Consider the following 24,971-nt stretch of genomic DNA (forward strand, 5'->3'; position numbering starts at 1 on the left):
AGCTCGTTGGGATGTAAAGGATGTGCAGGTTCATGCATTGATTGCGTTGTCTGTGAAGCGCACTATTACTCCCCACATTCGTTCAGCAAAATCTGCAAAACATGCTTGGGATATTCTGGTTGGTCTTTATGCAAGTCGCAATGAGGCAAAAATTGCATTGCTGCGTAAAGAGCTGGAGTCGAAGATTATGCATGAGGAAGATGATATGGACACTTTCCTTGCTGGTGTCAAGGATATCAATGAGCAACTTATATCTGCAGGTGAAGTCATTTCAGACAGTTCTCTTATGCAGACTATTCTTGATACCTTGCTAGATTCTTACTAGGCTTTTGCTAGTACTTGGAGACTTATGACCCAAGGAAATCCTGAAGTTGTCAACTTTGATGCATTATGCACATTCCTGTTGCAAAAGTCTCTTCCCATAAAAAACAGGACTAGACAACGTACAGTTGAACAGGCCTTTATTGCTCCTCAAAGAAAAGGTGGTAACAGCAATGTAGCCACTTCTCATGGTTCTTCTGTGAGTGGATCAACTATTTCTAATGCTTCTGCTGGCAACAATTCGTCTGGGAATTCTAGTGACAAGGAAAAAAAGAAGATGCGTTGCCATTATTGTAAAGCTAATGATTACTTGATCGAGCAGTGTCCTAGGCCAAAGAGGCTAAGAAGAAAGAGGCTAGTTCTGCTACTAATGCTGATTCCACTACAAATCAACTATTGTTGAGTCTTCTGTGAAAGGAGACTGTGATGCTGATGTTGATGCAGAATGGACTTTTAGTGCAGAGTGCACTTATGATCCTTCTGTCCATGATGCATGTTTGTCAGTTGCTGCAGATGCTCAAGTGTGGTACTTTGACAGTGGTGCTACAAAGCACATTACCTCTCATCGTGACTTGTTTACATCTCTCGAGGATGTCCCTCATGGGAATTTAGTACTGTGCTAACAACGCCTCTTATCCGGTCAAGGGAGTTAGTAAGATTGTGCTTACTACTGCAAATGGCAGTTCTTTCACACTTGTTGATGCATTGTATGTACCTGGTATCAAAAAGAACCTTTTGTCTGAATTTGCACTTGCTAGACTTTGTCTTGTTGTCAAATTTGTGGATGATAGATGTATAGTTCATGATCTCAGTTTCGGTTGATGAAATTGTTGCATCTGGCATTTTATGTCGTGGACTGTATAAGCTCACTTTGTATGACAAGTGTGGGTGGAATTTTACAAATGCTGTTGTGGATTAAAAGGCTATTTCAAATGCAAAACTTTGACATGCTCGTTTTGGGTATCTGAATTTTGCTACGTTCGCAGAAATCTGATATGGTTGCTTCTCTACCACCTCTTGAAGCACCTGTCAAACATGTTTGTGAAGGATGTATTTTTTCCAAAGGATCGTTCAATTAGGGCCACATGGAGGTTACAATGTGCATACTGATGTTTGTGGGCCCATGCAAACTCCATCCTTGAGCAATTACCTTTACTTCGTGACTCTCATTGATGATTACTCCAAGCATGCATGGGTGTATCCGCTTAAGGCGAACTTCGAAGTATTTTTGTGCTTCAAACAATTTTTAGCTATGGCTGAAAATGTCTCAAAATGTACTATGGACACCCTCTGTTCTGATCAAGGGGGGGAGTATATATCTCATGAATTTAATGCATTTCTGGCTAGTCGTGGGATAAAACACCAATGTACAGTGCCTTATACGGCTCAACAAAATGGTGTTGCTAAGAGGAAAAACAGGTCACTTACCGAAATGGCACGATGTATGTTCAAAAGTCAAGCTTTGCCGCATTCGTTTTGGCTTGAGGCCATCATGTGTGCCACTTATGTGCTTAACAGGTGTCCTACAAAAGCTTTGCAGTCTATGACTCCTTATGAAGCATCGCATGATAGAAAGCCTTCTATTGAGCACGTGTGTTTTTGGCTGTTTGGCATAAGGTTTGGTGCCACATACGCAACGCAAGAAATTGGATGATAAGGCTGTCAAATGTATTTTTATTGGTTATAGTGTTGAAACCAAAGGTTACAGCAGGTTGTATCATCTGTAAACAAAGCGTATGCACCTCAACTGCCAGTTTTTCATGCTCACACAAAACACATCGAGGTGCATTCCACTATGTCAGGGAGAGGCTCTCAACAGGAGAGATCAGCTTGGCTTATGTGCCAACACAGGACAACCTTGACGAAGCTTTGGGCTTACTCCTCTTTGTGGACTGATCATGTCCTTGGGGCATGGCTACTCTTGTGTGCCAACTCTCGTTCATTGCATCACTCCCAGGGGGGAATTGTTACCATATACATGTGGTAGTGATGTGTGTGAACACACTTAGGACCGCCGAGGCATTTTTTCCCTCTTTTACCCCGTGCATTGTATATACACCCATCACTCTAGGGCTATCTTATCTTTCCATTGCACACAAAGTAATGCACTCTTTGTTCTCTGCCTTGACCTTCCTTCATCTTCTCCAAGCTGTGTGTGTTTTCTTGCAACCCTAATTCCAACATGGGATGCTCTGTCCTATGGGTGCACGCCTATGTCCTTAGGCAATGGCCCTAGCTAGGGGGTAGATGGCGGCTATGGTCGGGTGGCTCGTCCAACATGTGTTCCATAGGTGGTTTAGGTAGCAGGAAGATCCTCTCATGAGTTTGTTTCATGGTATCACAGCCGGCTTGGCTACTAGAAGGATTGTGTGCACACCTATGGATGGCTAGTCATTGGATTATTAAAATTTTCATGTGCTAACTGCTGAAAATGCTTCTTTAAATTATGCCTTTTACTTCTTTTCAGCATGTGTGCAAGTGAGATGATTTTAGAATTTGCTGATTTTTTACTAATTCTTGACAAAAATCAGAGCAGCAAACAAACAGAGATTTAAGATAGATTTTACTAATTATGCAGTGAAAACAGCAAATTACACAATTTTATTGCTAATTTTCGACAAAAATCAGAGACACGGTTCTAATTTTGCTGATTTTACTGTGATTTCGCACTCCAAATCAGATATTCTGAACTTACGTTTGATGATTTTCAATAAAAATTTCCTCGATTCTTCGATTAAGGCCAGTCATTGTTTTTAAAGTTGGGCCACATTTCAATGTATGTGAAAATCTCCAACTCTATAGAACTCATTACAGAGAGTTAAACGCTCCCCAAAAGACAGACTCTTAGAGTACTCTTACCTCTTGCAAGCATCCTCTCTCCCATTTGCTCGCGCTCATGCGCTCCCGCCATCACCTGTACTGCTCCGAAAGCACTTGCTGACACGGAGAGCTTTTCAAAAACTCTTAAAGGGACCCTTTATGTGCAGAAATTCAAGTTCTCCGTGGATTTCGCCATGGATCCTTCGAACTCAGATACACAATGTGGAGAGATCCTAGGTATCACTCAAATTCCAGTTCAAGCACGCTCTTTATACATGGATTATAAGAACTTCTCAAAGCCTAGATCAACGTATATTCCTCTTGACAAGTATACTACGACTTTCAAGGAAGCACTCACCTTTTGTAAGGTGGATTCTATGCACGCTGTACATATGTATCTCTTGGGTTTGCATGAGGATAATCAATGGGCCTTAATAAAAGATAAGGCGCCAACTGACGTTGAGGAAGCAACAGCCCGTACATTCCATTTGATAAACGGATCTAATTATGAGAAGAAAAAGATCTTTGATCACCAATCCGGTGAGGGCACTTCAAAAAAGCGGCCTCGACTCTAGCAAAAGGCCAAGTTGCTGTCGAGACCTTCTCTCAACACCACTCCTCGTGGTGCCTAAGAGAAGAAGAAAGCCAGGAATGTTGTCATTGTTGAAGCACTAAAGAAGGGAGCTTGTTTTGGCTGCCGAACGTCGAGAAGCTGTAGCAAGATGCAAAAGCCCATACGTTCCATTTGATAAATGGATCCAATTATGAGAAGATGTCACAAGTTTGTGGCATGGCATGCTCAACTTAAAAGGTTAGCCGAGAGGACCGGGGGGGGGGGGGTAATATAACCGGCCTGTACAACGTAGAGGGCGGTACTATTTCAATTACCTCTTAACTTTACACAGAGCACTGAGAAGGAAAGAGAACAAGATGCATCCAACGACTAATGTCACTGCGCACACGAGACCGACACCCTGTAGGCCCCAAAGAAAAAGCTGTTCAAACCTGGCGAGGGCTGAAAACGCAGGTTCCACGGAAAACAAGTAAAAATAAAAATAAATAAAAATATTTAGTACTTATTTACAGAAGGCAGCAGGAAAAATACACCTCCTGGTGACACACCCACCCTTGAAATACTGCAAGCGACCTCGCTTGCATGCCAATAATACATGCGGTATCTCCTGATATCACATATATTCTATGATGGGAATCCAAGATATACATGCTTCTGGAAATGTAGTGTCACAAAACAGGAGCGTACACGAGCACTTAGAAATCTGAAAAATAATATACTTTGCAAAAGGGAGAGAAGGGAGAAGATCGACACAGTATTGGGGACCAGAAGATGGGCTGGTCCCCCCCCCGTTAAGAGTATTCTTTTATTCAGGGAGAATTCTTATACAAGCATGAGAACCCGAGGAAACCACTCCGTTCTGTAATCTTAGACCCGAGAGTCGTGCTTTCCCGTAAAGGGCTTGGGCACAAGGCCGTCCTTCCTGTAAGGGACTTAGGCGAGAAGCCGTACTTTCCCGTGAGGGACTTAGACGTGAAGCCATACTTTCCCGTGAAGGGCCTTCCGTAAGACGGGAGATTCCTGCAAAACAAACCACATGAAGCAACAATTCTCAATGCGTATCAACACCTTATACCTGTCGCTCCTTGCTCGGAGGATCGACCTTCGTACTCAATCGTCACGCGAACACTTGCAAGTTCCGTCGCCAGCCTCTACTCCAGAATCTCAACGCTAGCTTCCTCTGCTGCTCCCGGCTTCTCTAAACTGAAACGCTGGCTACCCTTTTTATAGGGTCTAACACCCGGCAGGAATAGGGGTCCAAAAGCAGAGCTTGGCGCTCCTAGAGAGAGGAGAGAGAAAATCGCATTTTTTAGAGAGAGGAGAGAGGGAGATCGCAATTCAGCCCCCCTGCGTAGGTTTTAGCACTAGCTTTTTTTTTTAAGGGCCTTGCTTGCTTTTAAGTGACCAGGCTTTTATTAATAAAATAAAAGTGACCAGGCCACTTTAATAAAATAAAGTGTGAACCTGTTCAAACTTTAAAAACTCACTTAGTTAGTGAAAACAATGCCATACGAACACATTCTAGGCGTCCCCGGGTGCAGGACACGACACAGATGCAATGCAGACACAGACTCCTCGCGGGAAAACATCTGTCCTCCCGCAACTGTTCCTGCTTTTCGTAAAAAGCTTCATTGAACCCATCTTTATTCTTATGCTTGCGTTCTTACGCGTATTTTCTTACTCAGTTCGGATTTCCTCCTTAGCCTACGGGATGCCCCCTTACTGGTGCACCCGTCACCCATCATGTGACGCATCAGAGGCACTCGTAACCCGGCCCTTTCCACCGAACTTACGGAAACTCCTTCGCGATGTTTACCGTCACCCATCAAATGACACATCAGAGTTGTCCGTTCCTGATGGCAGTTCCTGTAGCTACAATCTTTTTAACAGTTCTTAGTGCACATAATAAAATATCCTAAAAAAGAGATTTAATCATTAAAAATAAGAAAATAGTCCAATTAGCAACATCCCTCTAGCTTCTAAACAGTTGACCTCAACTGTAGTGCTTGGACATATACCTCCAGTATCTCGGGATAAGCTGCTAATTCCTCCTGTGTCATCCACTGAGCATCTAGATTCGAATAGTTCTTAAACTTAACCAAATACTTCCGTGTTATCTTTCCGGATTTGAGAGACGGCTCCAGATGACTTACTATCTGCTCCGGTTGGAGTATTTCTTTTGTTTCCTCAACCTCAGGAGGTTCCTCAGCGCTAGGCTGGCTCGGAGGCAGTCCCACATACGGCCGGAGTAAACTAACATGGAAAGCATTATGGATCTTCCAATTAGGCGGTAGCTCTAATCGGAAAGCGACATCATTCACTCGCTCAGTAATCTTAAACGGCCCATAATAATGGGTAGAAAGTCTTACCACTTTCCCCTTATGAGACGCTTGTTTCTTAAGTCTTGCCTTCTCAAACTTGAGTAAGACTAACTGTCCGACTGTTAAGTCTAGATTCCTTCTGTGCTTGTCTGCAGCTTTCTTATGCTTTTCTTGAGAGCGTAGAATAGCTCTCCTAACTTGTCCGTAGGCGGTGTCCAAATCCCGGACAAATTCATCTGCTGCAAAGATCTTATCCTTAGTTAAAAGGATGGGTGGAAGCAAAGGCTTACCATAGAGAATCTCAAAAGGTGCTTTCCCTGTCGATGAGTGTATGGTATTGTTATACGCATACTCGACAAGAGGCAAATATTTCTCCCAATCAGATTGCCGGTCTGACACATAAGCTTTTAACATATCCAATACTATGGAATTGGCTATCTCACTTTGCCCGTCCGTTTGAGGATGGTAGGCAGATGAAAAATTCAGCTTTGTACCAAGATTATCCATCAAGGCACGCCAAAAATTTCCTGTCATGCGAGGATCTCGATCACTCACAATTGACTTAGGCATTCCATGATGCTTAAAGATCTGTGTCAGGAAGACCCTAGCCATATGATCTGCTTTGATCGTTTTCTTGACGGGTATAAAGTGTGCTTGCTTGCTAAACCTGTCCACAATGGTCCAAATCGCGTCATTTCCAGTCTGAGTTCTAGGGAGGTCCATGATGAAGTCCATGGCAATACTTTCCCAAGGTTCATTAGGCACAGGCAAAGGTTGTAGCAACCCAGGCGTCTTATGCCGATCATACTTCACTTTTTGGCAAATCAAACATTCCCTGACATACTTATCAATGTCTGCTTTAAGGCTAGGCCAAAAGAAATATCTTTCCATTGCTAAGGTCGTAGGGAGAATACCCTGATGACCCACATAAGGCGAAGCGTGTGCTTCATCCATGATCTTCTTTCTTAATGGTTCCGCCACACATATAGCCTAATGGTGGTAGAGATAACCGTCCCGAATGGAATAGGGAATGTAACAGACTTGGACACTCCAAGTCAAGAATCAACAGCGACATCACCAAATAACCACTTCAAAACAATTCACAGATCACAATAGATTTGCACTGGCCCGGCGGAGTTCCGTGCCTAGAGATATTGGCCCCAAAGACTGGCGCCCCTTTCGGTATTTCTTTTTATATTAATCAGTTCAAAGTACAAGAGAGTGGGTCGGGATTCACTCTCAGACTCTGCGTCCAGATGCTCTGAGAAGTGAAGCCCTCTCCACATATTTAAAGGTACAAGGGATGCCCAAAAGCAGAGCCCCAAAAGCTTTTAAAATCAAAAGCAATAGTCCTCTCTCTCTCTTTAGAGAGTCTTTTCTTTTTTTATATAAAAAAAGCAAAATTCGCGTCGCTCATCATTTCAAAAAAAAAAAAAAAGCCTCCGCGATTTTCGGAAATTAGGGTTTTTGGCAAAAATTAGGGTTTGCAGGAATTTTAGGGTTTTTGTTGTCCGCCATGTCATCACTTTGTGACATACCCCCCTCTTGAAAGCATTGTAATCGACCGCGATTACGCCTGCAAAACCGACAAAAGCCATAAACCGTCTTAGCAGACACTGACTGTTAGTACCTACGTACTAGGAACACACATCTAGCACATGTACAAAATCGACAGTCACATCACACGACATCACAGGACATCACAGGACATTCAACATTCATTCGGATCTTAGACCATGATTTATCGGCAATGTAGCTAGCAATCACATCTAGGTCCAATCGGGACCTCATCGATGTCCGATTGACTAACCCCTATTGCAACCATGTCTATTCGAGATCAATCAAACCAAAATGCTGCAGTCATTTCGTCTATCAGTTCCTGCACTCACAAGAAGTCAAGAACAAATCAGTATCATAATCAGGAATTCCATTTCATAAAGTCATCCAGCAGAATATTGTCAGCTCTCAGTATCCCTGAAGCTCAAAGAGACATCAGTGACTTTAGTATCAAAATCGAGGCATCTGTTGACAAGGGAGCGCAGTGACTCCCCTCTTGTGCATCCCACTGCACCAGATCCGGCCAAGCTGAATTTCTGGGTTCTGTTTGGAGTAGACTATGCTAAACCAAAACATCGAGGTAAAGTTTCACAATCCGAGGAGTATCTGCTAGGTCCTCCTCCATCCACTTCGCATCTGAGGTACACACAACTACAACTGCTACTAACATCGCCAACTACTCCTGCACATGAGACCATTGGCACGGAATCAAGATAGGCAATACCGAACTGCATCTCCTACCAACAACAAGATGGATCTGGAGACAGAGGAAACAAGACTCAAGGCTGTCGTTGTATGGCTACCTTTATATTACTTCAACAAGGTACAACTCAGTGGCTCTGCTCTGCATCTCTCTCGTGTAGACTCCCAGAGAGAGAGCCCATAGCACATATGTAAAGGCCCTTGACCTGTACAAAAGCAGTTACATGAAAAGCAACAATTCTAAAGGCATCTCGTCCAAAAGCAAGCACACACAGGGTTGTCCGTACGTTGATGTTGTTACCGGCTTGGACACTTCAAGCGAGAAATCAATGGCGACAGACGAACAGAAGTTTCAAAATCACTGTACTTTACGCGAGAGAGAGAGAGAGAGTCAACACGGCATGACGGAGTTCCGCGCCCACAACCACTCGCCCCTTTTGGTATTTCTTTATTATTGCTCACGACAAAAGACAACTTCCGAGGGTCCTCTGCTCTCATACTCTGCGTCCAGGTGCTCTGCAGAGTGAGAGTCCCAAGGGCTCGTTTAAACTTACATGGGATGCCTAAAAGCAGAGCCCTGGAAAGCTTCAATTCTAAAAGCGCATTGACCATTTGCTCTCGACCAACATAATTTGCAGAAATCCGTACAGCCTGCCATGTGGCACCAATAGCGCAAAACACGAAAATCCGTACGGCCTGCCACGTGAACATGTCAGCACGATTTACAAAAATCTCTCCGAGAGTCCAAGATTCTCTCGTTTATGGTTTTGGGCCCCTTGCCGGTGCTCCATAAGCTCTTTAAGTTGGTCCGTTCAGTTTCTCTCGTCTCCTCAGCAATTTCTCTTCCAGTTGGTCATGGCACGTCATCACTTTGTGGCATTCCCCCCTCTTGAAAGAATTGTAGTCGCCCTCGATTACACCTAGAAGACCAGCCAAAGGACAAAAACTTTCTTCAGTAGACACTGACTCTATGTACTCATGCACCAAACTCCACCCATCCAGCAATTCTACAAAGACATCAGTCATTGATCAATCACACTTCTGTCGAGGGTCTCAAATATAAATCCTTATCATTGTAACCATTTAGCAATCACATCCAGACCACGCTAATCTTTTTCCGGATGTTTAAATCTACTAAATCTTGTTACTTTCAGATTCATATCTTTTCATTTCACATTTCAAGCAAGCAAACCATGCCCATGACCATCCCCACAAGACGGCACATCCACATAGCATGCAATCCACAAAATCAGACACGTAATTCACACCAAACACTGTGTTTTCAATCATTCAATCTAGCCATCTCATTCCATCCAGAACTCTTAATGCACTTAGATCACTGTGCAGCCATCTCATCCTTCAAAACTCTTGATGCATTCACAACAGTATCCAGTCATCTCATCCAGATAGATATCAAGAATCTCTTTCACTTAAACATCACATCTTGATCTCACTGATCTCTCACAAATGTCTATATGCACTAAGTTCAAATCACATTCATTCTTCATTCACTTAGCCATCACATCCAGATCTTAATTATCACTAACGGATGTCTAGATGCACTAAGTTCCTATAACTCATCAGACAAAATATTGCAGACATTTCATCTTTCTCTACATGTCTCTAACAATACACACATGAAAGAGCACATGTTTTCATTTCAATCAAGGAAATTTCCAATTCAGTGCACACAGTTCATAAAGTCGTTCCGCAAAATACTACCAGCTCATCAATACCCTAAAATCTCAAAGAGAAATCAGTGACTTTATTCAATCTAGGCAATCTATGACAGGGAGTGGAGTGGCTCCCCTCTTGTGCAGTCCGCATTGCACCAGATTCAACCTGCTCATTCATCGGTAACTTTTGGAATAGACACTACTAAGAGCCCAAAAGCTTCAAGGTACACCTCTCTCTGAAGAGAATTTGCGAGGTTCTCCTCCTCCATCCACTTTGCATCGAGGGCCAAAAGTACCCTTGACCAAATTATTTGATGGACCTAGCTTACCTTTCTGTTCTTTTCTTGTCCTGTTGGCCTCCCTATCCTCAGCACCTCAATTTGGATCTATGGAATTCTCTAATCTACCAGTTGATTCCCTTTTACTTTCTTTCCTTGTGCCTTGGGACCTGTGGGTAGCCTTGCTAGCCGCCCCTGTCCGTTGGCACGTTAGTCTCAATCGTCGGGATCCTGAGACGCGCTATCATATGATCCCTTTCACTTTCCTTTCCTTGTGAGCCAAGACATGTTTTGGAATGAGAATTTCCTCTTATCTCTTCCACTCTGGGCTGCTCCTCTGGCTCCCTGTCCACTGGCACCTCATCTTTGAAAGGTCTTGATAGACTCACATGAAATGCATTGTGAATCTTCTAAGTATCTGGTAACTTCACTCTGAAGGATACATCATTTATCTTGTCCTGAATCTGGTAGTATCGCATACTCAACTTTAAAAAAAGGGCCATAGTATCACATACTCAACTTTAAAGTCAGTCCCTCCTTACCCTTTCGTTTCCATGGGCGTGCCTTCTCAAACCATAGAAGCACCCAGTCATCTTCCTTCAACTGCAAGTCACGTCGATGCTTGTTCGTTGCCTTCTTATGCCATGCTTGGGACTTTTCAAGAGCCTTGTGCACCTTTGCAAAAGCAATGTCCACATCCTAAATATATGCTTCAAAAATCTTATCCTTGGTGCTTAAAATAGGTGAAACCTTCTTAGCACCCTCGATGATCTCAAATGGCATGGAGCCTTCCCCGTAGGCATACGTACTGTATTGTTGTAGGCAAACACCACCAAGGGCAAATACTTCTCCCATTGAGCCTTCTGATCAGAGATGTAAGACTTCAATAAGTCCAATGTTAGGTGCAGCGGAATGAATGTTGTATTTTCTCAAGATTAATGATCTTTATTGCTCAAGGTTCCTTTTAGTTCTTAGGGAAGGAGAGCCTTCCGTCTGATGGAGAGTGCTATGATCACGAACAAAGTGAGTGGATATTGTGCGTGCAAGTGAATGAGACTGAGAGAAGGAGAGAGAAGAGATACGACACCCGAGAGTTTGTAAAACCCTCCTCCGAAGGCCCCACTCTCGTCGGTGAGAGCGGTCTACTTTGATTGCACAAAGGTGTACAATGCATATGCAATGGACTGATGCAACTTGGACTATGCCGATGACGACGACGGTGATGACGACGACGATTTAGTCTGAAATCTGTGATCTTCTATTGGCTGAATTTCGTGGACTGTTTCGGGGCTGAAATTGACTGTTTTTGTCCATGGTTCTTGGCTGAATAAAAACGCTGATGTCAAGGGGATCAGGCTGCGTTTTTATATGGCTGTTGCAGGCTGAAAACGCTGCAGATCTGCAAGTCAAGGGCTGCGTTTTGACGGGCTGATTACCTGCTGCAAAAACGCTACCAAAGGCTGATGTCTGCTGAGGTTGAAAAACGCTGGTGGGTCCTGCTGCTAGCCAAAAACGCTAGGCTGATCTGATGTTGCAAAGCCAAAACGCTGAAGTGCCTGATGCATGCGAGGATGATCTGATGAAATCGCTGGGAATCTGCAATGGGTGGCTAGCGTTAGTAGAAACCTGATGCTGCTGCCGGTAAGGGCTGAAAACGCCAAGCAGTGGAGGTTTATGGCAATGGCTACTGGAGATGGAAACGCCAAGGAATGGGACTTGATGCTAGGAATCTGCTGTGGTAGAAAACGACAAGGATGAGGGAAGAATGGCGATAATATCTGCTTGAAAAACGCTAGGGGGTCATGAGGGGGGGTACTGCTGAGAAGTTGCCTGTTGAGCGGGAAGCCCTGCTGCCTCTTCTGCCAATTACTGCTAACTTGGGTTTGCTTATATATTAACTTAGCAAAATTGCCCTACCTACTTTTGTTGGAAAGTCACTTAAAATTAATAAGTGAAAAATGTCAAAAATAGAGAAAATAGGCTAAATGCACTGGAAAATTCCCGGACTGAACCTGATGGATTCTGAAGGGAAAACTGATGATCATGTTGTGTGCAACCGGAGGATATGCATGTATGCTAAGTGACTGGGCATGCACGCTCTACGAATAGACTCACAAAAGTGCCAGATCATTGCTAAATCTAGACTGACTGGACTGACTGAACCCTGCTGTGGTGTAGCTCGTCCACGGACACAGGGTTGGGATGTGTCACATGACATCCAAAACCACTGAAATTGCTATCTCCAATTGTCCATCCCTCTATGGATGGAAAGAAAGACAAGAATTGTAACCGAGTACTAATATTATCGCAGGTTGCCCTCCAAAACAAACTAATAAAACACGAATCTCTATTTGAAACTATAGACTTAGGCATGCCATGTAGTCGAAATATCTGTGAGAAACAATTTAGCCAAATGATCTGGCTTAACTATCTTCTTTACCAAAACAAAATGAGCCTGCTTGCTAAATTTATCGATGACTATCCAAATGCCATCGTGCCCACTCTGAGTCTTGGGAAGGTCAAAAATGAAATCCATTGCTATACTTTCCCAAGGTCGGCTAGGTATAGGTAAAGGTTGCAAAAGACCTCGTGTCTTATGCCTGTCAAACTTGACCTTTTGGCATACTGAACAACTGCAAACAAACCCATCCACATCCTTTTTGAGCCTCAGCCAATAGAAAAACGGTTGCACACCTTTCAAGGTAATTTCTATCCCGTGATGGTCCGAAAAAGGTGGACAGTGGCATTCTGTCAAAACCTTATTCCGCAACACTTATGTAACACACAAGAAGTTTTTCCACATCAAATAGCCTTCCTTGAGAGAATAGCCCACAACCACTTCCCCACTCTGTAATCGATCAAAGATATTTGCAAAATCCACATCTGTGGCGTAATGATCTACCATATCCTCGAAGCTATGGTGATGAACCGCCGCAATAGCCAAAACCAAAGGCTTACGAGACTGTATCTGCCACCACATTCTTCTATCCCTCAACATGCACAATCTGGAAGTGAAATTGTGACAAAATGTTTGCCCACCGCCTCTGCTTGACAGCCTGCGACGTCAACATGTCAACGCAATTTACGGAAATCTCTCCCAGAGTCCAAGCTTCTATCTTTTAGGGTGTTGGCCCCTCGCTTCAATGCTTCATAAGTTCTTTAAGTTGGTCGGTTCAGTTTCTGTCACGATTGTGACTATGTTAACAGCAATACATCTACTCCTAGTTGCAGATACGCGAAGTGCCATGCCAAGGAGAACCCCTGCGCTTGGATGGTCACACCCCTTCGCCCAAAAAACGTCTCTTCGCCAAAAGCCACACTCCTTCGACGACTGGTCACACCCTTTCGCTCTATGGGTGCGACTCTTCGCCCAATGGTTGCAGCTCTTTGCCGAAAGGATGTGTCTTTACGTCTAAAGTCATGTCTCTTCACCAAGAGACGTGTCTTTTCATTTATGTCTCTTCGTCTCCTATATAAGGAGCCCTTGTATCACACAATCAATCAATCAAACATAGAGTCTTCTAAGTCTTGTTTCTAAGTTCAGTTCACTTTCTTAAGTCTTAATCATGAGTTTAAGTACTTAATTAAGGATTAGTACCTAGAATCCTCATAGTGGTATCAGAGCAAATTTTTTTACCGGGCCTTTGGACTTGGCGTCTACTTAGCCTCGCCGTTGCCAACCCTACCCGCGACACTCACCTAGTGTGTTGTATGGAAGCAGAGGAAAAATGGCATAATAGCTACCAGCTTAATGTGAGGTATTCCTAAACTCTACCATTTACATACTTACTACAGATTCATGTACGGAGGGATGGCATACCCAATGTGCGTGCGAAAATTTCTTAATGGAAGCCTTGCGATACACCTCTTCATCGGCACCCTTCATCAAGCTGTGCCTTTTGGTAGCCATCCGTACCTCCTCAAAGTGCCTCTTCGCCGATTGCTTATTACGTGCCCCTTCAATTTGTAGAGTTCGCACCCCTTCCCAAGGATCACACCCCTTCACGCGAACAGTCATCAAATCCGCCCGGCAGCACCCCTTCACCTGGGCGGTATCCCTTGGCGCCAAAAGACTCCCAGAGGGCTGTGCCTTCCTTCGCTGGCTGAAAGTGCCTTTACCAAGCGCTACCATGCTGAATCGCTGGGCTGAAATTATTCACACGCTGCTGGGCTGCCCCTTCGCTGGCTGCTTTGCTTTTGCATTGAAATTCCCAAAACACTGAATGCTGAAATTCTTTACGCTGGGCTGAATTACCAAATCGTTGGGCAATGATGAAATGTTGCGCTACTGAACTCTTTACGTAAATCAGCCAATAGCGTAAACTCATTAGCCAACAGCCAACGTAAATTTTAAAGCCCAAAATTTCAATGCCAAAGTGGCCGGCCAACATTGACTGACATGCCCTAAATTTTTAAAGCCCATGTGAACACACTTAATCACTTAAAAGGCCCCAAAATTATTAGGTGCTCTAGGTGCTCCTCTTCGTGCTCAGTTGCATGGATGCCGACGCCAACGAGTTCTGCGTGTCAGTGCCATACTTGAGCTACATTGACGTACTCCCAAAAGAGTCTCTTCCCAAAACCTAATCCCAAAACTTGCTCCCTCACCTGTTAGTTCCTTTTAAGGCGTAACCATGCCGAATTCTCAGGACGGAGGTGGTCAATCTGACGATGCCCTTACTCTTATCAAGGAGCAGATGGCCACACTTTCCATAAGCCTCGCATCACTTCACACTCGCTTGGATGAGATGCACACGGAAAACACTTCTCGAAGTCGACCTACTGTTTCTCGAACTACTAATGCAGCATCTTCAACACCTTCTTCCGAAGCTTCAATGGACGAACCAAATGAACTAGACCCAACTGAAGAGGTAGACAATCGCGAACTTCAATTACTTTATAAAAATTTTAATGCTGCACAGAAGAAGAAGCTTGATGTTAAACTGCCGGAACCATACACTGGTCGCCACGACAAGCGCATGCTGGACCAATGGCTGTTCAAAGTGGAGATTTACTTATCGAACACAGACTTGGTCGAGAGTAAAAGAGTTGCACTTGCTAGTTCTGTGCTCAAAGACACAGCATTTCTTTGGTGGCAACGACGGGTGGCTGATGGTAAACACACACCTTCTTGGGATAAATTCCGGCGTGCTATTCGCAAGGCGTTCAAACCTGCCAATGCAGATTTTCATGCCCGCTCCTCTCTTCGCTGCCTGAGCCAGACAGGTTCCTTGGCCGCGTATATCACAAAGTTCCAAAGGCTAACTCTGGAGATAGAGACCCTTAGTCCCTCTGATAAACTTCACAGCTTTATCGACGAACTCGAACCCAACCTGAAGGACGATGTGCACAAATACAACCCTACCACTTTGGATACTGCAAATTGCCTATGTGGAGCGTCTTGGCGATAATCGACGCCCTACACGGAATTTTCTCCCTAGTAACAGATCTTCAAATAGCGCTCGCTTTTCACAGCGCGATCGCAGAGACAACTATAGCCAAAGTCAGCAACATCAGTCTCAGTTCAGACAGCAAGCAACGCAACCTTATTCAACTCCAAGGTTCTATTCTCAAGATCGACAATCTGAAAGCAGATCTTCTTCACATGTTCCTCCACTTGATCGAGGTAAAGGACGTGATTTTTCTCAAGATCGGCATTCCAATACTCAACAAGGCTCTTCGTCAAATGGATCTTCGACTTCAAAGAAGGAAGGATTATGTACAATTTGCGGTGGTGACCATAGATGGTACCAATGTCCAAAGAGACCAAATCCGTCTAATTTAAAAAGAAATTCCAACGCGGAAACATCATCGAATCTTGAACAACCAGATTCTACTAAGGATAAAGGAAAATCAGTGGTCAATACGATTCGTGTCTCCACGGATACGACTATTCTTATGAAGCATGCTCAGTGCAATTCTTCAGTTTTGGAGCCTCTCTCAAAGCAAGTTTTGAGCCTTCTTGGAAGGCTCAATGGTCGCTCCATCAATATTTTGGTGGACAACGGATGCTCGAATAATTTCGTCAGCACTCAGATAGTTCAACAGCTTGGCTTACCAACTCAGAAGACATCTCACTTATATGATGTGGAATTAGCAGATGGATCAATTTTGACTTGTGATCAGACAGTCGACAGTTGCAGTTTGAGATTCAAACTTATGCAAATCAATTGGATTTCGAAGTCATGCTTTTATCTTGTTACGACATGATTCTTGGTCAACATTGGTTATTTCAATATGATCTAGCAATTAGCTTTTGAGAACATACTATCAATTTGTTCAAAGATGGACGTGAATTGACTTTACACGGGCTTTCTCATGCGGAAAGAGTGATTCAAGTCTCACGTGTACAAGTCAAACAACATGGTACAGTGGATTATGAAACGAATATAATTTCCGATACAGATGCAGATATTATTATTGATGAATTTTTGAATTCATTAACTTCTCCTCAACTCCTCAATCAATTGATGAAGACAAAGATAAAGATATAGTTGCAGATTTCGAGTCTGAAGACGACTATGCTTTCTTTGATTCTTTATTGGATGATGATATGCCAATTACAAGTCATGAAGTTACAGTTCCAGAAGATGATTCTGAAGAATTTTGGGATACATTATTGGAAGATAATTACAGTTTCAAGCCAAAATCCTCTCCAGAGATTACTAAAGTTGAAGTTATCCCATCTGAAGAATATCTTGAGAAGATTTCCTCTTTGCCAAATATTTCACAGTTATTGGAAGATTTTGAACCAGAAGGCTTACATCACACAAGGAATTTTGAAGATCAACCTCTTGTTGCAGTCAACCTGATTAAGCCACATTCCTCTAAAAAGTCTTTGAACAATGCAATGATATGGGACTTAGCAGTCAAAGCAAAAAGGTTTCGCAAGAAGCAACGGTTCAAGACAAAGGTTTCAGATAACTCAAAGATTAAAGATTTTCGAAGATTCAATGCTTTTCCAGAGTTCTATCAACATCAGAAGTCATTTCTTTGACACGGGCTCTCATTTTAAATGGGAGGGAATGTCACGATTGTGACTATGTTAACAGCAATACATCTACTCCTAGTTGCAGATACACGAAGTGCCATGCCAAGGAGGACCCCTGCGCTTGGATGGTCACACCCCTTTGCCCAAAAGACATCTCTTCGCCAAAAGCCACACTCCTTCAACGACCGGTCACACCCCTTCGCTCTACGGGTGCGACTCTTCGCCCAATGGTTGCAGCTCTTTGCCGAAAGGATGTGTCTTTACGTCTAAAGTCATGTCTCTTCACCAAGAGACGTGTCTTTTCATTTATGTCTCTTCGTCTCCTATATAAGGAGCCCTTGTATCACACAATCAATCAATCAAACACACAGTCTTCTAAGTCTTGTTTCTAAGTTCAGTTCACTTTCTTAAGTCTTAATCATGAGTTTAAGTACTTAATTAAGGATTAGTACCTAGAATCCTTACAGTTTCTCTTGTCCCCTCGGCCATTTCTCTTCCCGTCATCCCTTTGTGACAACTGCCACGTCATCTGTCAGTTCTGCAATTCATGCGTGTCCAACTTTATTTTAAGTTGGGCCTCTCGGCCACAATTTTGTAAGTTAGTCAGGGATTAGGATTTTTTATCCTAAACCTTTTTAATAATAAGGACACTTGGCAAGAATCTGTAAGTTGGTGAGGACTTCTTCTGCTGCTCCTAATAGAGTTTAGGTCCCTCAGCCTACAAGTGTTGTGTGTCCCATCTAGAAACATTCAAAGCATCGGCCTTCTTGTAGTAGGGTGTCTTGTTAGCGTTGAGTCAAAGGAGGTATTGCCAATTGCGTCGAGTTGTCACGAGAATCTTGAGAATTTGTTCGTTGTGGTCAAGGATTCTAAGTGTTGGTCGGTTGTTCTTTTGTAGCAAATTCCAATTTTCCTTTTATAAGTTTGTAACCAACCTGGTCTATCAGTTGTTGCATAGTAGATACTTGTTTAGATAGACAATATTCTTGTAGGAATGATGGCAGCAAATTGTATAGCGCTCACATTGGTCCTCCAATGTAATCAGCTTGTAGAAAGACACCGGAAGGTAAACATCGAGGAGCCTTTGGTTGTAGTCTTCCACTATTTCTGTGGCAAGCATTTTCAAGTCACCCCATTTTGGCAGAAGTTGTACTTCAAATAGGGATGTCATGTGAGTCCAAGCAAAAATATTCTTGAAAGTCTAACAAATCCTTGGAGCAAGCGCCTGGGTAGCATTGCATACCATTATCTTTGAGAAATCCCGCGGCTCAAGAGATCGTTGACTCTTCTCTGTAGTTCCCCAAGGCATAGATGTTGTCAAATTGATGGAGGAACTGCGAGGCTTTCTTCGGACCTTTCATGCCAAAAAAGGTGAAAAATTTAACTATAGATCCGCCATCCTTAAAGTCCTTTGGTTGATTCGGTGCAACTCCAGGATGTGGATAATAATAAGGAGAACCATAAGGGCTCCAACCATTGTACCTGGGAGGAGGAGGCAATGGTGGTGGAGGACTCGCAGGTGATTGAACCATGTCCCTAAAACTCCCCCGATCAAAATCGAAGATTGAGAAGGTTTAACTATAGATCCGCCATCCTTAAAGTCCTTTGGTTGATTCGGTGCAACTCCAAGATGTGGATAATAATAAGGAGAACCATAAGGGCTCCAACCATTGTACCTGGGAGGAGGCGGCAATGGCGGTGGAGGACTCGCAGGTGATTGAACCATGTCCCTAAAACTCCCCCGATCAAAATCGAAGATTGAGAAGGTTGCCGATTAGAAGCCCTTGTGCTTTTTGGTGTCGAAGGAGGAGGAAAAGCCTGAAGGCAATAGAGAAGGCAACATGTAATTCAAATACTGTTAAAAGCTTTCCAGAACTGCAAGATTCTGCTGAGGATGCTTCAAGAGAATATCGCGAAGCTCATCAAGGAAAAATTGCGGATATTCTGTGACATATAGAAATGCCACCTTGCCTTGTTTGTTGTTGGGAGGACTAGTATGCTTTCAGAAAAGCACACGATTGAAGCTTTGATACCACTGTAACGAGACGGCACCACATGCCAACAACTGAGACAAACGTTTAGCACTTCAAACAACTGAACGAAAAGAAACATAGAATCCACACGACACAGAGTGGCGGAGTTCCACTCCCAGACTGCGAAGGCCCCAAACGATGGACCCCCTTTCAATATTTCTTTATATTGCTTCACAATGTACAATTATGTGGCTCTGCTTTGCATCTCTCTTGGGTAGACTCCAAGAGAGAGTCCACAACACGTATTTAAAGGCCCTTGGCTTGTACCAAAGCAATTACATGAAAAGCAACAATTCTAAAAGCATCTGGTCCAAAAGCAATCGCCCAGAGGGCTATCCATACGTTGCTGCCACATCATCTGTCACTTGCGCAATTCGCAGAGGTTCGTACAGCACGCCACGTCATTTCCTTTTACGTGTGTGTGTGTGTGTGTCCTGCTTTATTTTAACTTCGGCCCCTTGGCCAGAGTTCTGTAAGTTGGTCGGGGTTTATAAATCCTAACCCATTTTGATAATGGGGCCACTCCGCAAGAATCTATAAGTTGGTGAGGACTTCTTCTACTCCTATTAGAGTTTGGGCCCCTCGGTCGGGATCTGTAGATTGGCTAGAGTTAAACTCAGGGAGTCCCAACCCTCTTGGTCTTCCATGGCTTGATACGTCGGCAGTTTGTGGCAAACACTAGCCCATTTTGAAGAACGTGCACCAAGTCCTTCTTAATTATTTTGCAAATTCATCAAGGACAACTCTAAAGTTATTGCTCTACTGACACCTTTTTTAAAAAGGGATAAAAGAACCGAAGAGTTCCTCATCATAAAGGTAACCCTCCTATTGTCTCGAATGGGCGTCTTGATGAGAGCTTTAAGACATTGAAGCACTTAGTGACTACTGCACCAAGGCTATAAGACATTGAAGCACTTAGTGGCTACTGCACCAAGACTACATATTGTGGATCCTAACAAGCCATTCGTTGTTGAGACAGATGCTAGTGATTACGCACTTAGTGTAGTGCTATATCAAGATGGACGTCCTATTGCGTTTAAAAGCAAGAATCTTTCTGACGCCGAAATGCGTTATCCAATGTATGAAAAAGAGCTTTGTGCTGTAGTGCACGCTTTGAGGAAGTGGCAGCATTATTTGTACAGCTCTACCTTTGTTGCATGGACATACAACCACTCTTTGCACAATGTCTATGATTAGCATGATCTCACAGGCTGGAAGTCCAAAAGGGTTAACCTTATGTTTTGATTTTGAGATCCGTTACAAGAAAGTATCTAGCAATGTTGTTGATAGATTCAATCGAATTCTTGAGGTTAATGCTTTGTCTATGACTGAAATCTTGACAAGTTTCTCTCTCTTCGAGGTCTATGTCATTCCAATAGACAATTTGGCAAGATATGGAATGAGGTCAAAGTGGGATGTGACTCGAATACAGGCTTGGGTGATTCACAGACCCAAGTAAGTCGCGTTGAAGAGACGAGACAAAGACGATATTTCGTTAAAGGTGGACTCTTGTTTAGAAATGGAAAATTCTATGTGCCAGAAATCAATGAGGTTTGACAAAGGATTTTGCTCGGATGCCACGATGTTCCTAGCGCTAGGCACCCAAGCATCCAAAAAACTTTAGCATTGCTCAAACAATATTTCTATTGGCCAAGGATGCGCTCTTGTACGGAGAGCTATGTGAAGAGGTGCACTCAATGCCAGGTCAATAAGGCAGAGCTCCTTAAGAAAGTTGGCCTGCTACATCTACTATAGCTCACGTGCGACATTGTGGCTGTGCAAAAATTGTGTTCCTAAATAAACAAGTGCTCATCCTCAACCCAGCTCTTTTGTTTAGTCAAGAACTTGATTCTGAACCAACCCAATTAGAAATCTAAGCCTAAGCAAACTTTTAACCTCCTGAGTAAGTTGTGGTAAATCTGAAACATCAACTATTGAGTTACCATTTAGGTCTGAATAGTGCAATAGTAGAGAAAAATTGCCAACTTTAGACCAGCCTTGCACAAAAACATAAGTGTGCACAAGCAAAAAATACTACACTATGCCATAATTAGGCTTTTCCCTATCCTTTTTCTTCATTTACAAGGTGAACGGAAATCTTACTTGCATGAACACGAGGTTCCAAATTTCAATGCATGTAGGATCATCATTATTTACGAGAGATGAAGCATCTCGATTTCCAATTCGGTCAAAGTGTATCTCAGTGCATGGACCACAAGGACCAGTATCACCCATTTCCCAGAAATTGTCCTGCAAAACAAAATCCGTTAAAAAAATAGAACCTTGAAGTGATTTGCTCTAGACAACATACACATGCACACAAGAGACATTAGAGTACAGGCCTCGTTGGCTCTGACTCGTTATCAAATATGAGCTGTACTCCTTGATAGCCTTTGTAAATCTAGACAGCAAATGTGCAGCTATGAACAAGAGATGGCAACTTGCAAATGAGGACTGTTTAAGCACACAGAAAGATTCAAATCTGCTTAGAAATGACTCAAAAGTAAAACTGCCACTATAAATTCAGATAAATCACTCTCATACACATCCCTACACTAGTGAAAAGTTGACAAATCAAGCCCCATATCCTCATATCAAAGTTAAAAGCCCTAGTAATAATTAGTTAAACTTGCACTCTTAGTAGAGACACATAATTTGGCAATCTTAAGTAATGAGATAAACTTTGTTTGGCCTGTCACAACTTACACTCCAAGCGATTGCCATCATTATTAACTTACTTGTCAATAGCCACCTACTTTTGCACATCCAACAACTACGAATTTGCTATATTTGCATAATTTTGAAACTATAAGAAGACTTCCATGAACTAGATTTGAGCTCAGAAAAAGATTTCCTGAGACATTCACAGCTGCCTAGCCTAAAAGGATCCCTATGGCAATGTGACAGTGTAAAAACCTTTCATGATGAGAGCAAACCTTACAACCAAAGGGCATAACATGCCCTGCAGGTAACCATCTGAGCCATAAATCTCGAGCTTCATTGTCTGCAGGAAGCCCAAGCTTTTCATCACCCCCAAAATAGGTGGCGTATAATCGATCAGCAGGCAGCTTGTACACCTGTTCAAAGTAAGCCAAGAAGTCGGTCAAAAAGCCCCATCCAGCATTCTCCCCAATGATAGCTTTACAACTCACTTAGAAGTCACAGGGTTGCCCTTTGGGACCTCGTGCAAGAACTATAAGTGCCATCTACTGTGCTACAAGATCAGGTAACTTTCTAACACTGGTAAATCAGATGGTTGCTAAGCACATCTTTGCATATCACTTTCAAAGTTTAGTCAAAAGGTTAGCAAGCTTGAAGGGTACTCTAGGGCTGTGCAAGTAGAACCAATGTAGCTTCCATAAAGCAACCACAGATACTTGTACACGAGTGATCAATAACAGCAACTTCAAGCTATAGAAAAATTGAGTTTGCACCAAAAAGAATGAAGCTTCAAGGTTGCTTTAGGGTGACACATTCCACATTTTGAATATGTGCAAGTAAACACTCTATATCTGCAATAGAGCAATCACACATGATCTGAGAGTATGATTCTTAATAGTAGCTTCCAGCTACCAAGCATTGAATTTGCACCAAAACATGCTAACCCCTGATCCAACAAGGACTATATGACGCATACCTCTACTAGCAGCTCCCAAGCCCAATCAATAGCTTCATGCTTGAAATAGTCGCCAAATGACCAATTGCCCAACATCTCAAAGAAAGTGTGATGATATGTATCCTTCCCAACATCGTCAAGGTCATTGTGCTTTCCACCTGCACGGATGCACTTTTGTGTGTCGCAAGCCCGCTTCATTTGACCCAGCTTTGTCCTTGGGTCCACCGTCCCCAGAAAGATAGGTTTGAACTGGTTCATGCCTGCAAAAAACAGCACAACAGCTTCTTTCTTTGCCCGCCATGAGACCTGATATGAAGACTGTGAGTTGGGTCTCCGCAACAAGGAAAAAGATGCAACGGAGATACAATTGCAGGTCGTGCTACGGGCTGAGTAATCCTATCGTGCTTACGTGAACTACCATTCAAGCGGAGAGGGGGTAGCCATACCCGAGTTGGCGAAGAGAAGAGTAGGATCATCGAGGGGAACAACCGGACTCGACTCTACCACCGTATGCCCCTTTGAGACAAAGAAGGAGGTGAAAGCGTCCCTGACGCGAGGAGCAGACCACTGCAGCTCAGCATTTTCCTCCTCCTGCGGCATCCCTGGCATGCTGGTCTAAAACGAGAGAGAGAGAGACTTATAGAATATATGCGGTGAAAATAAGCCAACTTTGGGTCTGCACATATGAACATAACGGAGATTTGCCAAAAGACTTATACTGCTACACTTTCTTCACCTAAATTAGTCGCACACTTGGTTCTTACACTTGTTTTAGAAAAATTATCACTGTTGGATCAAGAAATATGGCATTTACATGTGAAAATCATGAGCTATTCCATCTCGTGTGTTCAAAAGACCTATAAATTCCTCATGCTAACATGCCAAATCACTAGAGTACAATTGGTTTTTATCAAAAGTTCTAAAATGTAATGTATTGAGAGATGTTTTTAAAAATTTTGAAGTGAAATTTGGCTAAATGAAAGGAGCATATTGCTAAGATTTATACAAATTTGAGAGAATTTTATAAGTTACAAGGGTATGGGATTTTTGTAGATTTAAGGAGTTTTTGGTAATACTCCCTTCAACATAAATACATAAACACAGGGAGGAACATGCATAATGCAAGGTGAAATTTGGTAAGGTAGTGAAAATAAGCCAACTATGTTGGCATGGAAGACCTTTGTCTTCGATTTCCCATCTCAAAAACTACATGAACATGGCAATTTATGCATTGCATTGCTATTTTAGGCTCTTCTCACACGCGACACGAGTGTCATAAAATCTAATATCTACCTATCTCAAATGATTTTCTCATATTGAACTGATCATTTAATGTGGAAAATGAATGGGAACAAGAGTTAGAATATAGATATGTAGTTTACATTTATCTGAGTACGGGACCAAAAGGAGAGAAGGCTACATCTCATTGAGGGTCCAAAAAAGAGATGGTCTACCAAAGAGCAATGAGAAGATAATGGAGCTTAAAAGACCTTAGAATTAGCGTCATTAAAGATCTCCAAAGGTTAGTGTTAAAAGTCATTAGACCTAGGACCTTTAGGTACTTTAGACTTTAGACAAGATAGGCATGTGATTGAGGTGCTTATCGTGCTTAAGCTCACTAAGGTGCTTGTCGTGCTTAATAACTAAGGTGCTTCATGACTAAGGTGCTTGAGGTGCTTGTCATGTTTGATGACCAAGGTGCTTGTGGTGTTCAAGTCAAAGATGATCCCTACAAAGGAGGGAATGAGCCCTAAAGGTAGGGACATGCGAGAGAAAACACACACACACACACACACACACACTCAAGGCAAGCCCTCTCCACAAGAGGCATAAAGAACACATGTCAAGCCCCTAGCTAGGTTGTCCTCTTAATGTGACTAAAGCCTGTTGGATGGCCCTTAGGGAGGTCCAATGAGAATTTAGATGTATGTAATTAATTAATTAAGCTCTATCTCTTCAAAGGGGGAAAGAAGGACGCTTGTCCAAATGCTACCCCTATTGCTTGATTTGACCATAGCTTGTGATTGGCCAGCCTTGGCATGAGCTAATGGGATGCAAGCTAGTGCTAGGAGAGAGAGGGGT

The 24,971-nt window shown here is 43.0% G+C and overlaps 1 protein-coding gene across 1 annotated transcript in view; it reads right to left on the bottom strand.

Moving 5' to 3' along the window:
* The window catches only part of ALATS (Alanyl-tRNA synthetase), a 56,909-nt gene extending 33,367 nt beyond the window's left edge, over positions 1-23,542 (bottom strand). The window contains exons 1-4 of the mRNA XM_086523583.1: positions 23,336-23,542; positions 22,911-23,149; positions 22,210-22,350; positions 21,377-21,523 (exon numbers count right to left, since the gene is read on the bottom strand). Coding sequence (XP_086379709.1) covers positions 21,377-21,523; positions 22,210-22,350; positions 22,911-23,149; positions 23,336-23,498 — 690 coding nt within the window. The 5' untranslated portion in view covers positions 23,499-23,542. The remainder of the gene's footprint in view (positions 1-21,376; positions 21,524-22,209; positions 22,351-22,910; positions 23,150-23,335) is intronic.
* Positions 23,543-24,971: the final 1,429 nt, after the last annotated feature.

This window comes from Adiantum capillus-veneris, chromosome 11 (assembly GCF_014529385.1).
Source record: "Adiantum capillus-veneris isolate H3 chromosome 11, ASM1452938v2, whole genome shotgun sequence".
Lineage (NCBI taxonomy): Eukaryota > Viridiplantae > Streptophyta > Polypodiopsida > Polypodiales > Pteridaceae > Adiantum > Adiantum capillus-veneris.